This window comes from Micropterus salmoides, unplaced genomic scaffold, assembly GCF_014851395.1.
Source record: "Micropterus salmoides isolate LMB-PRFRI ecotype aquatic unplaced genomic scaffold, ASM1485139v1 Ms_hic_scaffold_7, whole genome shotgun sequence".
NCBI lineage: Eukaryota > Metazoa > Chordata > Actinopteri > Centrarchiformes > Centrarchidae > Micropterus > Micropterus salmoides.
This window is the reverse complement of record NW_024044459.1, coordinates 10,834,704-10,851,775: the sequence shown is the minus strand read 5'-3', so window position 1 is coordinate 10,851,775 and position 17,072 is coordinate 10,834,704. Positions and strand designations below refer to the sequence as shown.

The 17,072-nt window shown below is 40.9% G+C and overlaps 1 protein-coding gene across 1 annotated transcript in view; it reads right to left on the bottom strand.

Moving 5' to 3' along the window:
* Nucleotides 1-17,072, bottom strand: part of LOC119891218 (protein unc-13 homolog B-like) — a 176,826-nt gene that overhangs the window by 114,280 nt on the left and 45,474 nt on the right. Inside the window, exons 4-8 of the mRNA XM_038702597.1 lie at nucleotides 12,781-12,898; nucleotides 11,861-11,984; nucleotides 10,847-10,920; nucleotides 9,929-9,986; nucleotides 8,351-8,564 (exon numbers count right to left, since the gene is read on the bottom strand). Coding sequence (XP_038558525.1) covers nucleotides 8,351-8,564; nucleotides 9,929-9,986; nucleotides 10,847-10,920; nucleotides 11,861-11,984; nucleotides 12,781-12,898 — 588 coding nt within the window. The remainder of the gene's footprint in view (nucleotides 1-8,350; nucleotides 8,565-9,928; nucleotides 9,987-10,846; nucleotides 10,921-11,860; nucleotides 11,985-12,780; nucleotides 12,899-17,072) is intronic.

Genomic DNA, 17,072 nt, shown 5'->3' with positions numbered 1-17,072 from the left:
AGAAGGTGTAAATATTGCTCTCTTACTGTCAACCGGTATAAAACCAGTTGCAATTACTGGTGGACTTTGCTGCATCTTTAGGTGCACATTGACTGACGCATTCAGTTGCTGTCCCTGAGGGTCCACAGGTTTTCTCATAACAGGGCTTACCAAGGGTGAGGTACATACAGATTGCAGTGAATCCATTTCTGCAGGTTGTTTGAGATCTCTATCAAGGCTAGACACTTTACAGGAAATATGAGAAATTGAAGAGGGGTTAGAACTCTTTGGTAATTCATCAGACGATGTAAGAGACAGTTTCGATGAAATGTGTATGGCACTTTTGCAAGAGGCTGTACAAGCAGTTTGGTTTGTCTCAGTTATAGATGTAGGGGAGGCTAGTGGTCTTTGGATATGCTTTGTAGAGGAGGTATGGTCAACTCTGATCTCTGGAACGGACGATCTACTCACTGATTTGTTGTTTTGATCAACTGGCCTATAGTTTGTGTGAGAAACTGTTCTCAGAATTGAAACTGTTGGACTTTGCTGTAATGTGCCCTGAGTGGGATATTCTGAATTAGGCCATTCGACTTCTTCCTCATTCTGATTGGTAAGATCTATAGCAATTGTGGTCTTGTCAGTCAAGTCCATATTTGCATCAGTATCCATCTGCTGTTTCTCTTTAAATCTTTTCAACTTGTACTTTGTACAGTCAACTACTTCATCTTTTTGTGTAGATTCTAAATTGGCATCTTTTTGTTTCATATTTTTGTTTTTATTAATTGTGGCAGAAAAATCTAGGACTTTATTGCCTATTTGAGGTCCAATAGGCGTCCCAAATGTATGAATTTTGTTGTAAAGACTGGCTTCATTACATGTAATTGTGCTTTCATTAAGTATATGTAACTGAGGTGTAAATACCTGAGATGAATCTTGTGACTGCTTTTGAGAAGGGGAAGATGTTTTGTCCACTGTTAAAGGTCTGCTTACTTTGCTAATGTCACACACCCCTGTGAATGTAGTCTTATTTCCTTGTGAAATTTCTCTGGGTTTTTCTACCTGAGATGTCTGCCTTGCAAGCAGGGGTCTCTGTGGAGAGACAGAAGGCACAGCCACAGCTGTCGTAGACGTAGTGGGTGAAGTACTAACTGAAGTTGTCTGTGCTGAAAGACCTGAGGAGACTTGAGTAACAGTTGGAGGTGTAGGCAGTTTTCTTCCCAACGGTACAGATCCTGGTATTTTTGAAGCAGATGGAGTCTCAGGAACCTTGCTAGTCACTGATGGTGATGCAGTAGGTGTTGAGGATGGCAGTGTATCAGCTTTACTTGCAGTGTTAGGAGACATTTCAGTGATTCCTCCAGTAGCTGAAAATATGGAGCTTGACTTTTGTCTTGTTTGGTCTGCAGGTGTATCACCTACATGTGCAATGGTGATTTCAGGAATTGGGTAATGTCTGTTTGGAGAGCTTTGTTTTGAATAGCACCTTGGAGAAGGTGCAGGTGACAGTGTAAGCACATCTTTTATCCCCTGATTCTTCCAGTATGGCCCTCCATGTCCTCCTTTCAGTGACTTTAAAGTAAGATCAGCTGCCTCCATTGGCTCCTCTGGACAACTATAATCATTTTGTACTGATTCCACCTTGATCTTCTTAAGCTTGTACACAGTAAAGTCTACAGGCTGATCTGCTTGATAAGATATAGATTCCTGAAACATTTGAGAGAAGCTTTCCAAATTCATATTCATTATTTTTTCTCCTTTTCTAAAAGCGGAAGTTAGGTCTATGGGTGCATCTGAAAGCACTGATTTATTCTGTTGCTGGCATGGAATCCAGAAGCCTTCGCCTTCACTGCAGAGGGGGATTTTAAAACCACAAAGGGTCACTTTGTCCTTTTCTTTTTGTTTCAGAATGTAAGCAATATTTTCAGTGATATTTTCTAGAGCTTGTACATCCTCTGGCGCAGCACATGCATAGAGGTGCCTACCAGCTCTGTCAGTCAAAAGGGAATAAATGTATTCCTCATCAGTATAAACATAATATCCACAGTCCCCAGCCTCAGCTGGCCACCATAACCCTTGCTCCAATAGAGAAAGCCATTGCTGATACCACTCAGAATCCTCAAAGAGCATTTCATCATCTGCATCCCCTGTAGCTCCTGCAGACCTGCTTAAATCCATAGCACCATGTGTTAAATCCATTGGACCTTTTTTTGTGGCAAGTCGTTTCAAAAACTCAGTTGCTGATTTCAAACCAATGTCATCATCTTTTAAATCACTATTAACACCATTTTTCCCCACTACTTTGTTGAATTCCTGTACATTGCATTCTGTAAGTGACTGACATCTACTTAACCGTGTCTTTGTTTTTCCCATGGACAAATTTAGAGCACTACCTCCAACAATCCAAGGTTTTCTTTTCCTGTCAAGATCATTCAAATGGTCACAGCTACTCCATGGTTTCTTATCTCGGCAACTCATATCAAACAAAACAAGATCTTCATCTGGCTCGAGAAAGCGATTTCTGCTCTCAAAAAGCTGGGCAGCAGCATCCCCCCAAGGATGTGAGGGTACATTAAAATTACTGATGTTCATTTCTATAGGATTCAACCATATGTTATTCTCGTATTGAGGTGCTCTAACTTTTGGTGGTATATGCCCTTGGCATGCCTGGGAGCATTCCTGAACTTGAGTGGCAAGTGCTTCAGCAAGGGCATAATCATTGAGTTGTTGCCACAGAAGAGCTTCTATGAGACACTGATGCTCATAGAGCTCTGGAGGAATAACACCATGCTCTGTAAAGTTGTATAAAAGATCCTTGTAACCATACTCATGTTCTGTCCCATACAAGAGACGCTGAATTTCCTCAAGATAACGTTCAGTTGAGGAAATTGTAGGATTTTGCTGAATCTGGGATTGCAAAGGCTCTTTAGGGGTATCAACAACTGAAGTAGATATAACGCCAGCAGTTGTGAGTGTTGCTGTACTTGAAGGAATTTCCTCCTTACTCTTTGGTAGTAAACGATCAAGAAGGCCTTTTCCAGGTTCCTTTCCAAGAGCCGAACTGGTGCTGTCACATGGTTCTGTTTTGAAAATGTTGGATAACAAACCAGGAGATGCGCTACTTGTGCTGGTTTTGGGTTCGTCCTTCTCAAGCTGAGGGGTTGATAGCTGCTGTGTCTTTGATGATGGCTCCTCCGTGACATTAAAAAGACCTGACAGGAAACCTTTTTGAGCTGGACCTTTTAAATCTTTATCTGTGGCCACATCTTGGGAGGAATGCATCTCTACTGGTTTGGTTCTCTGAATCTGTGGTCGTCCCTGTCCTGCACGTGGCTGATGTTGTTGCTGTGTTGTTTGAAGATTCGCCGGATCAGACGGTGACGGTGACTGCTCAATGGTACCTGAAATTTTATTCATCAGGCCTGAAAATAATCCCCCTGATTCAGACTGGGACGGATTTTGCCCTGATTTAACAGATGGTTGACTTGCCTGAGCAGGTTGAGGTGACTGCTGTTCCTCTGGTACATTTTCACCTGATGCAAGCTTCAGAATACCTGAAAGCAAGCCTCCACTTTGACTAGGTTGTTGGGTTGCTGTATGCTGAGGACTTGCCATTTTGCCAGGCTGTTGCTGCTGTTGAGGTGAGGTCTGACCAAAAAGACCAGACAAGAATCCTCCTTGCTGACTTGGTTGAGACGATTGTTGACCTGTAGAATGAGCAGGTCCTAGAATGTTTGGTTTATTACCCTGTTGAGACCCAGTCTGTGGGGTGGCCTGTTGTTGTGCATTATCTGTAGATGCTAACTTGTTAAAAAGGCCTGACAATAGGCCACCTTGCTGTGGCTCTGGAGCAGATGCAGCAGGCTGTGGAGGAATCTGGTTTTGCCTCCTCAGAGGCTGTCTGTTACCATGTTGGGGTTGCTGCTGGTTTGGCTGCTGCTGTGCAAGAGGAGTGGGACCTGCTGAAAATAGCCCAGAGAAGAAGCCTCCCTGTTGATTAGGTGGTTGCTGGGTTGTCTTAGGGCCTGCTCTTTGCGCCTGTTGGTGCTCTGGTTGAGTCCCCACTGCAGACTGTGGGTTGCCTGCATCTGCAATTTTGTTTAATAATCCAGTGAGCATCCCTGCATTACTGGGGGGCTGTTGTGGAGGGACTTGGTTTTGCTGTTGTAGGTTTTGTTTGCCCAGTTGCTGACTAGGTTGGTGCCTGGATGGGCTGCTATGTTGCTGGTTTTGTGAGAGCTGGGCTTTGTTTGCAGGAGCAGAGTCTTGGGCCCCAATTCCAAAAAGACCAGAGAAGAAGCCTCCTTGTTGAGGAGGTGCTTGCACTGGTTGTGGTTTAGTCTCTTGAGCCCCTGACTCTGACTGTAGATGAGATGGAGTAGGATTGGGTTCCACAATCTTGTTAAAAAGTCCTGACAACATGTTACCCGATTGCTCATTTGATTGCGTAGATTGCGTAACCAGAGGTCCTTTTGGCGGCTGGGAAGAGGTTTCTGTGAGTTTCAACAATCCCCCAAACAATCCACTAGATTGAGGCATTGTTGCTGTTGCTTTAGGAGGTAGTTTTTCTGTTGTTTGGTCAGGCTGTTGCTGTTGGTTTGGTTGTTGATCTGGGGCTTCAGGTTGTCTTAGGTGGTGGTCAGGTTGACCTTTAACAGGGGGAGGTGCTTCAGTTGAACCTAATTTAAACAATCCTGACAACAGCCCTGTTGACTGAGTAGGAGGAGTGGTCCCTTGACTCAAGTTTTGTTCAGATCCTTCAGTTTTTGCTGTATGGTCAGTTGCATCTGGTTGTGACTCTTGACTAGACTGAGTTGGCTGAGACCCAGTAACTGTGTCTGTAGCTTTTTTCAAGAGCCCAGATAAGAGTCCTCCAGAAGGTGGCTGTCCAGCAGCAGGTTGACCTTGCCTTTGAGTTATAATTTGACCAGATTGCCCTCCTGGTAATGCTGACAGTGACTGATTTGTAGGAGTAGAAACATTATCAGAGGCAAATTTTAAAATTCCAGACAACAGTCCTCCTGACTGTTGTGTGGCAGAAGTCTGTTGTGTTTGGGGAGAAGACTGGGAAGGTGATGAAAATAGGCCGGAAAATAGGCCACCTTGTTGAGGATGGCCTCCCCTTCCCTGAGTTATCTTGTCAGAAGACGTATCTTCTGTTGATCCTAGTTTCAACAATCCAGAAAGAATTCCTTGAGCCTGTGACGCTTGTGGTTGTGATTTTGCTTGTTCCTCAGGCATTGAATGACCTTTAGTTGTGACATCTGTTTCAGGTTGGACATCTGTCTTGCACTGGGGATCTTTTTCAGACAATGTTTGCTCTTGAGAGAGATGTTCTGTTTTACAGACAGTGCTCTCTGTGTTTTCAGGCACCATTTGTTCAGTATGTGTCTCAGTTTGACCACTAGGTTTGGTAAGCATTACAGTGGGAGTCACTTGTGGTTTTGCTGGTTCCTTAGCAGGTTCACTTGGGGCTACCTTAAACAGGTTTGAAAACCAGCCAGTTTCTGTGTTTCCTTTTGGAACATTTTCAAGAAGTGCAGCACGACTTGGAGAGGGAGTTCTTGCAGGGCTTGGGGATGAACTTTTTTGTTGGGCACTGGCATCATCACCAGATGCAAACTTTAGAATCCCTGACAGCACGCCTCCTTCAGTTTTTGGTGGGGTTGTTGTGGAAATATTTTCAGAGGAGAAAAATGGAATTTTGAGTTTGCTGCCTAAAAATGACTCCTCCGCAGGCTTTGTGTCAGTCTGCGAGGAATTTTCAGGAGGAGCTGTTGATATGAGGGTAGAAAGAGATTTCTTAAAAGGACTAAAAAATCCTGTTTCCTCTGAACTGCTTTCAGGTTTTGATTCAGAAATTGCAGAAGTTCTTTTTTGCTGTATATCAGGTAGCTCACCAGAGGACTCTGTCTCTGGAAGAAGCTCTACTGACCCACTTCCCGTTTCTTGCAACAGCTCAATTGATCCACTTCCAGTATCTGGCAAAAGTTCAACTGATCCACTTCCTGAACCTGGTCTTGTCTCACCTGATGACTGTCGCTCTGTTTGTGAGCCCTCTCCACTTGTGACTCTGTTTACAGACCCTTGCTGGGATTCATTGCTTGCAGCAGATGCACTTCTTTGCTCTGATGGCTGAGGTGACGGCTCTCCAGATGGCGGGGCACTAGAAAAAAGTCTTAAAGGACTAAGCCTTCCTAACATGGATTCAAACCCAGACGTGGATTGGTTAGCAGTGGTTGCACTGCCTTGTGCCCCAGTGCCAACATGTGTTGATGCCTGATCAGTGTCAGCTTGCCGACTAGATTCAGAGGATTGAAATGGCAAAAGAGACTGAAGGGAAAACTTTTTTTCTGTTGTAGGCTCCTGGGTGGCAGGAGGAACAATGGCTACTGGGGGGGAAGTACCACCACTTTTGGGAATAAATGAAAGCAGCTTTGAAATGCCAGATTCAGGTTGAGGTGATGCTTGGGAGGTTTTTGGTTCTGTTGCAGTAGTACCAGAAGTTTCTGTGGCTTCAGTACTGGCTTTAGGAATAAAAGAGAGTAGTTTTGAAATGCCAGAGTCTGTCTGTGGTGGTGGTGGTGGTGGTGGAGTTGAGCCAGAGGCTTCCACTTCAGTTGTAGACTTTGATCCTGTGATTGTACTGAATAATGAACTCATGGCATTCTTTACTCCAGCTATGCCCTGTTCAACAGCACTGTCCTCCTTAACTTCAGGTTTGATTTCATTACTGTCCCCCGGTTGCACAACTTTAGCATCGGTTGGAAGTGCTGGAAGTTTCCTTCTAATTGGTTTAGGCATTGCTTCATAGTTGTTGATCTCCTCCTCTTTTACAGCTAGGTATTCAGACACTGAATGAACTAAGCTCTGAAGTTCATCTATTGCATCTACGTATTCATCACTTGGCTCCTCTACAGGAGACAAAATAGGATCTTGTCCATGACTGGATCTCCCTTTGCTTGAATAGCCTTGTCCTCCAAAAGTTGATATATACTTGCCAGGGTAGTAGTAACTTTCATATTCATAACTAGCATCCCCCTCAGTGAATGTCAGTTCATCTAATTCCTCCTCAGATCCAAAAGAATACTGCATCTCATCTGAACCAACTGAGCCATATTCACTCCTTCCCCTGATCCTTGCAGCCTCTTCCCGAGCAGCCTCCTCCTCACGAAATGCTGCATAGCTCTCAAGTGTATCCTCTAAGGCAGTTTTGGCCCACAGTCTGGTCTTGTAAAGTAGACCTTCTCTGTCTGTCTGCTGTCGTTGCTGTTTGACAGAGGGAATTATATCAATTTCAGGAGGGGATGATTCATCCTCAAAGCTGCCAGCTTCCTTATAAACTAACCGTACTTCTCCACTACCAAAGCCACGCCTCTGTCTGTGTGGACTGCCATGCAGTTCCTCTGTATCGTCAGGGGATAGTGCATCACATTCTACTGTCTGATAAAACCTGCTACCTTTGGGCTCACAAGCGTGGTCACTGATCCGGTAGATGATGCTTTTATCTTCGTCCTCCCACATTTTCTGCTCAGTGTCCAAGTAATCATCCAAGACAACTGAGTCAGGCACTTTATATTTACTCTCCCAATCCTCCACACCCATTCCTGAGTCAACAGGGATTATTCTTACTCCGACCCTACTGTTTGATCGCCTGAATTCAAGAAAAATAAAGTGCCATGCAGGACGCAGTGGAACACAATGCAAAGAAAAAGAAAGAAAGATAGATTAATCAAGACATGAAACAAAAGCAGCAGATCATGTAAAGAAAGTGTTCAGAGAAATAGAAAGCAAATGAAAAAAGCCAAGTATAAATGTGGAAGGAATATTATTTTGTTTTATACTGTGCAAAAGTTCCTCTTTTTTGTGCACTTGAATAAAGTAAATGTAAAGTTTGCTGTTTGTATATATCAGTATTATTATTTGGTAGGCTAGCTAGTTGGCTGTAACAGCTTTTTCTCAGATTTTGTCAGAGATTTTTTAGTTTTCCCATGTCAAAACTTAAATTGTTTACATGATGAAAATTCTATAACCGACAATCTGTCAACTAGTATAAGCAACAGATTAAAAGTGTTAAATGAGACACTTAATATGATATCAACAACAGAAATAATTACTGCATTCAGTAATGCTACAGGTGTTGTATGTGCTACAGAACAACTATCTAAGGCCGTACCACGTCTGCTTTCAAAGGGGACTGTGGTGGTATTTGTAAACCAAAAAAAAGTATTTCAAAACCTTTATCAATGGATTATCTTTCTCTTGCCACTCGCACAGCACAAAAGGCACACATGCATGAATAGAAATGATTCTCAAGTGGTAGTGCAATGATGAGGGCAGAGAATAGCGTGTCTGTGAGTGGGTGTGTGTTTACCTGCGCCCCCTCATTTCTCTATAGTCTAGCTCATAGCTTTGTATAGAGTCAGACTCCCTGGACAAGGTTTGATGTAGGACCCTGCGTCCTATAGGGTATTGGTGCACTGATGAATTTGTCTGGGAGGTGTTGTGGAACCGTGGAGGTCTGTTGCCAGTTTCACTGCGGTAGTCACTGTCGCGGTCATCCATTGCACTATCATGGTCCTCAAAAGCTGGGCAAAGACAACACAATCGGTTAAGTAGAACACAAACAGGATAATTTCTAATACAGATTAGTTGATAACTTTCAAAATATGCAGGAAACTCTAAGTCCGACAATAGATTTTAAGATAATATTCACTAATTTCTTGATAGAATAGCCCTCTGGTAGACATAAATATATGTCTACCAGAGGGCCTGGTAGACATAATTATAATAATAATATAGATAGTCTGCTCACAGCTCATAAATACTATAAAACCTTATTCTGCTTTCACCCTCCCCTTGTACTTCAGACATGTGATTTTAAACATAATAGAGCCAAAGTGCAACTCCAACCATACACGTAAGAATTTTAAAAGTTTTAATCTGAGAGTCAGGCTGCATGGACAGTGCTAGGATGCAAGGAAGACGGCCAAACAATTCAGTTAGTTTGAATAAAAAGCTCCCTCTTGTGGTAGCAGGCACATAATACAAAAATCATGAACACCAAGCTTACAATGGCAGAAACAACAAGAAATTGGATCATTGTAGCAAATGAATAATGTAACTCAAAATGCCACTTACAATATGTCAACAAAATTGGCACACACACATTTGCACTTTGTATTCTGATCAGGAGGATACAAGAAAGTTGAAATTTCAAATACAACAAAGACAAACAAAGGATTCAAACCGAACATGCAGTGCTCCTTATTTAAAAAGAAAGAAAAAGAGCAGAAGTGGAGTCAATGACAAGTCACAGGGAAAAACACCACAACCACTATACGTACTCTGCTGGTCACTCCATCCGAAATAACTCCAACTGCCTGGTGGCATGGAGGCAAGTGAAGAAAAGTGAACTTCATTACTGAAGAATCAAATCAGTAACTGTGACTGGTAATGGCCAAATGAGTATGTAGCATGTAGTGGGACTGAAAACACTCAAATCTGTGAAGCTTGATAGAAATGATGAATGGTAATAACGGTTTGGGATAAATAACATTAAGTGAAGTGAAATCTGTGTGAAGAAGTCATGAAGTAATGTGATGACCGAGTTAATTTCATGTAGAACAGTATGAGTGACATACAACAGGCAGGAAACACAGTTCTTCATAACTTCCATTAACAGTGACTGGTGTGCCCAAAAATCCTCTTCAGTGTGCAAACAGCAAGCTTGATTTTTTGGGAAAATAAGTGGGGACTTCATATGCATCAGAATGTGACTGCTGGCTGATGTGAAATGTCTTTTCCACAAGGAGGAGGGAGAAAGATTTTGTCCAAATCAGGGTCATCAGTGTGGGATGAGACATTAATGAATAAAGGACCCACAGAACACAAACACAAGTACATGTGAAAATGTTATGGCACAAATGTGAATTGTTATTTTTTTACTCACAGCACTGAGAGGGTACAGATGCCATTGGTCTTCTCTGGACCTCTTCCTGCAGTGGATACTGCCACAAGAGAAAAATACAATCAAGAGAAGAGAAAAATAAAAAGTGAGGGAGGACAGTGGAAGATAAAGATAAATGATTTAGTAGGAAAAAGACACATGTGAGTCCAGAATTTGTAGAACATCTGTGATGCAATAACTATTATTTTTCATTAGATGGCAGCAGAAAGCCAATACAGACTGCTGAGAAGGGTGCAGTTGCTCTCAGAAGCATACAGAATCAGTCTGTGCATAAGACCCAATAACAAACTTCTAAACAGCACAGTTGTACAAGACAAAATCTTTCTTTAAAATGTAAACTGACTTAAACCACACTTTAAAGAAGCATTTCCTTTCATAATTGGTTTTACGCTATAGAAGTTTCTTTTCTGCTGCGTGTTCACTGAATTTTTGCTGCATGTCAGGTCCAGCAGGGGGAACGGTTTGAAAATAGAAAATACAATAGAAAAGAAGTTACAGAGAGTGATCTAGTACAGGAATAGTGAGTGCAAATTTACAGTCAGTTCAAAATTACTTGGGGTTTCAGCAGTATGGATGCATGCAGTAAATGCCTGACAGATTTTATGATTCATATTACGTTTTTACACACAAAGATCAGAATGCTATCATCCTGTACAGCTTGTAAAATGTAGTTTCAAGTGACACCAATGGTTCATTTTACTTACCCTTACCTTACTGACACTTCTTCCCCAACTACCTACTTTTAAGGTGAAGAAAAAGGCATTTTGTCCTAGTTGGGTTTCCCCACTGTTTTGTAAGCATTAAGATCTCCTTTGAGACTCATGAATGGACTGCAACGTCATTAATAGTTTAATAATCCACAACCTATTAACAGGAAATAGAATTTTTCAGTAAACTTACCTCATCGTGTATCCGCATGGTGTTGATCCGCTCCAGTTTACTGGTCCAGTACTGAGCCTCGTCTTCTGGGATATCTGGACCGATGGATTGGACAGATGAAATAGAAGGATTGAAAGTGAGAAAAATGTAAAGAGTGACAGGGAAATATGTGGAGGAGAGTGCGCGAGAGGGTGGTTAAAGAGGGGGAAGTGGAGGAAATTCAGACACGGGTTGGAGAGATGGATGGCAGGATTGAGGATGGGGTGACGAAGAAAGAAAGTAAATAATGTAAATAATAGAGGAAGAGGAAGAAGAGCGCAAAACACTGAATGTGAGGCAAAGTGCAAGAAGAAATGTAGCTCCACCCTTCCCTCAGTCACCTCACCCCCATGCCCCCTATTCCATCTGGTCTTATCCCATTCACTTTGCTCGATGTGCTCCCATCTTATATTCATGTGTGTTTAATAGCTGATGAGGAGGTTTCCTTTGGGGGGCCCAGAAATAGAATTACTAACCACCTGAGGGGCCTCACTGGTCTTCCCCATAGCCAGAGAAAAAAAGAAGTAGGTGTAGCAGAAGAGGGAAAATGTAATAGCCTGGCTACGGTCTAAGTAAAAATTGTGTTAGTTAGTAATTAATGTGTTGGAAGTACAGTGACAACACTTATAATTGTATATTTCTACAATCTACAATCTAGCTTACATGTACAGTGTGTCTACATTCCCTTATCTTATTGTTAGTTAAATGATCAATAGGTGTTTCTGATTTTGTTAACATAAAAAGAGGTAATTTATGAATGGAGTATACATGTTTATTCATTATCAAGATGTTAGATATTGCTGTCTAATGTTATTGAAAGATCAATAAGCTACAGTGCTATATTCTGCTAGGATATGTTTTTTCTTTTTCATCTTTAGCTCTTACGGTCACAGAGATAGAAAAATGATAGTTAGAACATTCGGACAATAATGCTTTTTGATGCTTTACTATCAGGATGTTTTTTGTGCAAATGTGTGCTTTTGACCATGTTCATACCGAAGGGCACTTCAAAGCGGGTGTCCAGCAGCACTTGGTGTGGAGTTGGGTTGCTGGTCCCACAGATCTCGTCCTCCCTCATTAACACCTCAGAGTCAAGAGATGTCCACTTTCCTGGTCCCTCCTGGAAAAGAGAAACACAGAGAGAGGAGAGGGGAAGGGAGATAAAGAGAAAGAAAGAGGTCAAGAGGGAAAGAAGGAAGACAAAATACAGAAGATAGAAACATTTACTCTTTGAGAATCAAAGCGCCAACATGATAATTGAGGGCGGGGATGGGTTAAGGCCATTCATTAAACCTGAGCAAAGATGAAAAGATGAAGAACCGAGGAACAAGACTGGCAGTTCAGACTGCGAAATAGAAATAGAATAGGGGTTAACATTTACTGTGCTTAAAACTAAGGGGGGATGTCAAACATTGAGGACTGCATTATTAATGACCTCTCCAGAAAAAGCAATGAGGTCTAGAGGTGAGACAAGATTAGTTGGCAACTGCTTTTAACTGGCAACCTGTGAGAGCGCTTTTTAAGACTTAGCTGACAGGTAAAGATGGTGTTTTTAATAAGTAAGCACGGCTAGGTGGAAGGTGAGCATGTGTGTTTATTTTGAGGGCTGTTCTGAGCTCAAGCAGCCTAAGCAGTCTATACTGTAAAGCTCATCCATCAATAACACAAGTGCCTATTGTGAGGGCCGGCAATGTGGAATACAACATCACATAATTTCTCCGCCTCTCTACTTCCTGTTGCTGAGGTATAGTAATTGTGGGGCATTAACAGAAACAGTTTGGCGATAAACCATAAGTTGAGATCATTTTGTCAAACATACTGATCCTTAAATCTAGAATGAACTTCTGTGCTCAGGGAAAACATGATTTTGCAAGTGCAAGAGTGTATCTGGATGAGAATGATGAGGGTGTGTTTACCTCATCAGATTGTTGTATAGTGTCCAGGGGTATCAGTGCTGTGCCGATCATAGTGTCCCAGATCAAACCTTTATTCCACAGCTCCACTACCAGGCCTGACTCCAGATGATTGATCTCACTGAAAAAACAGAAAGACATAGGTCGAAAATGACCTTATATCAGAATGCCATGAGATTTATTTCTGGGAAATTCTTATAGTAGGCTGTTACAGAAACCTAAAATTTCACAAATGTATTACAAAATTATTAAAAACTACATTTATTTTTTTCCCTTTTACATTTTCTGAACACACAATGACTGCATCCTAGTAGCTATAATTTGTCTCCTTTTAAGATATGTGAATTTAAGCTAAATTCGGTCCCTCCAGGACCTAGCATTTGTTTTTTATACACATCTCTGACGCAATACCGTACATTTCTTCTTCCATCAGGTCAGTAAGTGGGCCAGTGTTATCCTAAAGTAGTGAGAGGTGAAGGATAACATCCATCATTTTCTGACAGATCTGTCTTAAGGAGAAGACAAGCAAGCAACCTGTCTCCCCTCCTCATCTGCATATTCATATTCACAGTCCCATTCATATTCATATTGCCTCAGTTTAGCTGTCAGTCATCTCCGATGACACTTCACAGCTGGGATGATGGAGAGAAGAGGGTGGGCGGGAGGAGCTGGGTGGAATGTGTGTGTTTGTGTTCATGTGGCTACTTGCCACACACTGAAGAAGTCAAAATGATGTTCCTACATGTTTGCATGATTATCATTACAGTAACCGTCTCCATGTGTTTGTTTGCTTGTTTATATGCTTGTGTGTCTGTGAACTCTTTGTGAAGATTTTGGTTAACCAATAGTAAAGATTCTTGAACTGAGAAGTGAAATGAGAGCCCAGAGACCAGTCCAGGTATCAGGGCAAATCTGGTCTTTTCCAGAGAATTGCAGGTTCAGGTTTCAGACATTTCTTTTGTAATGGATGTGTTTGGCGAGGTGCCAAAATATGGCGGGGCAAGTGGATGCTTTTTACTTCCAATATGACAGCAACTGATCATGCAACAAAAAACAAAAAACTAAGAAGCAATCTGAAAAAGCTCACAATATTTTAACAATATTAAATGTTAGGATTTTTAAAATCGGAACCTGGATCTGCATAAAAATGCATTAAGTGATAGAAAAATCTTTGTTTTTCAACCCACAATCTACATTTCCATTTAATTTATTTGAAATCAACTCACTAACTCATCTCACTAACTTGTCCTTGGCAAAGGCAAAAACTGAGATTTGAATACAGTACCACAATCAAAAGCTAAAATTATTTTGTTTTTTTGTTTCTAATTTTTTTTATAAATTTTTAAATGTAATGTACTGTATACTTATTGTTATGTTGTAGATGTTGTTGTCTTGTTTTATCTGTGTGCTATGGACCTTCTATTCTGTCCTGAATAAAGTCATTATTATATTATTATCATTTAATTATTTATTCTATGTATTATGCTTGTTCTTCTTCTTTTTTTGTAAATATTTTCATATTACCTACTGATTTTCTCTGACCTCTTGACTTTCCAGCCTCCCTTGTTTGTAGCCAAAATGCAAAACCACTATTTGGACAACTTCTGTATTTTGCTAGTGTACCTTGTCACAAAAGGTCATGATGAATTTCAGTTTTTGTTGCATAACATGACAGTCAGATCCTGGATCAGAGCTGGCTTGAAAAAAAAAAAAAACACAGAACAAAAACCAAAACAAGTGTTACCTACCACCTGATTTTAATCCTCAAATAGGATTAGAAATAGGTCTGATATTGTCCATCCATGCAGTCAGTCTCCAACCTGTCTCTGACGCACAGATCAGATATGTGTGTGAGTGTGTGTGTGTGTGTGAGAGAGAGAGAAAGAGAGCGAGAGAGCGAGAGAGAGAGAGAGACATAGAAGCTTTACATCTGACTCTGGCATATGCCCTCCATCAAAGCCCATCCATTATTTAGGGAATGGTTTGTGCTGTAAGAGGGAATGAAATGGTGTTTTTATCACTCAGAAACCACACACAGGCAAACACATGCACACACACTTACACACAGCCATCTTGTGTTTAAGAGCAGAGAAAGAAATTGAAAAAAAAAAGAAGGGTTAAGACGAGGGGAAAGTAAAGCATTTGTGGTCATGCTGAGCATGAGGCTTGATGGAAATTATGGAGTGAGAGGGAGGATTGGGGGCACTTTGGGGAACAACAGGTGAAGTCACTGGTGAAGTACAGCTTTTTAAATGTTCCTTTGAGGAAAGCTTAACACAGGCGGGGACACTGCTCTTCCACCTCATGAATCAATGTATAAAATTAGCAAATTATCGCTCAGACTTGGTCACAGCATGTTTAATTAATTTCTGCTTCTCTGTTGTAATAAAACACACTTTTATGCATGCAGAACACAAATGTTTGTCATGCAGCCATTATAGTTGTGTTGATGTTGAAAATAATAGTCTTGTCATACTGAGACCTATCTTGCTAGGCTGGTGTAATTTTGTGTCATGGGCACACAGTCTTGTACTGTCCTGCAATACTGGTTTTGTATGTTTTTTTCTGTTTTTCACAGTAATTTACCCAGATGTTTTTAAAAGGAGAAAATCAGTTCAAACACATTACTTTTATGTCCCTTCAAAAATAAATGCTGTTATGTTTCCTACTGGGAGAAGACACTGATCTCCACAGCTTCTGATAAACCAGGTCAAGAAATGATACCAGTGATATGAAGTGAAAAGAAAAATGATGCAAATGACTCTATAAAATACACATAAAATAAACGGTAAAACGTTTTATTTTCCTTTCTCTTTTAAGATGTATTTCACACTCATTGCCCACTTTATTTATTGATTTACGTTTAAAGTTTAACAACTGGGAAACTCTTTTTTCTAAAGGCCCTTACACTGCATATCTGACTTGGCATAACAATGTGGAAATGGCTAGAAACCAAACAAATACGGATGCCTTACATCAGAACTATGTAATCATAAAACCCTCTTGATGACGTGAATGCTTACAAGTTGTTAAGATGTGAATCTTTCCTATAATTATCATCACCCCATATGACGTGAATGCAGCATTACCTACCCTCCAGAGTGTAAATAACAGCATCTTTACTACACTGCTAATATGCAATTGAAAATTGATATCCAATTATATCCTAGATGAAGTATCCAAGTTATGTTCTCTTTAAAGCCAGCTGTGACGAAAAATACTTTCTGATAAACAGTGTAAATAAGAGTAAGAGAAAAGGCTGTGATCAGCAGGAAATCCTTCCTGTCACGGTAACTTGATAAAGTCATTGACCAAAGACTAACAGAGGTTGATGAGGAGGAAAGGAAAAAGGCCACCATTTGTTGAAACATACAGGCCTACACATATTAATTGACAGGGAAGTGGAAGGAGAGAGCAGACTATAACTTCAATCACCCAAAAAGTAATATAAGAGGACTCTCAAGAGGCAGAAACAGAAATATAAGTAGCTTAAAAAGAAAGAAAATTGTTATAAAAACATTAAAAATGATATTCTTTCGGAGTTATCAAACCCAGATTAGGACATTTCCTAACAGTATGTTGCCATCATTCTTGAATTCACCACAGTTTAAGTGTTTAATTAATGACTTTTTTTTCCCCTATTCATTTGAAATTTCCCAAATTCCCTTAAAATGAAAGGAATAAAGGGAAGTCTATGAATTGAATTCCTTAGTTAGTATATAGCATTAAAATAATAGTTACCTACATTACCCGACCTAGTATTTAAGGGATCTCTGAACTCATTCAACACATCTAAATATTATGAGTGGCTGGTGTGGTGAGAAAGAAGTAACAGAAAGCCTATGACCTTTGACAAAGTCCTGTAAATCAGGACAAAAGATTAAGACCTTCAGTAGCATGTGAGGACAGTACTGAGATGGACAGAATGAGAAAGTGTGAGGACTAGAGACAACAAACAAGGCAAGGCATCTCGCTAGCCCTGCAAGGCGGGTGTGGTAAAACAAAATAGAGTTAACAGGATAGACAGTAAAAGAGAGAGAAGAACAAACAACTGTGACAGACAGCGAGAGATTGAATAAAAGGATGCATGAGAAGTGATGAGCACGTGAGGCCTAGTGACCCTGAACGTAGAGGGATCACCGTTCAACTGCTTATCCCCTTATCCCACTAGCCAACCAACCCACCAATCAGCCATCACACACACACACACACATACACGCAGCTGTTCACTGACCACCAATGTATTAAACCATCAGAGGCAACATATGAGGCAACAGAGGATACCGCGGAGAGAC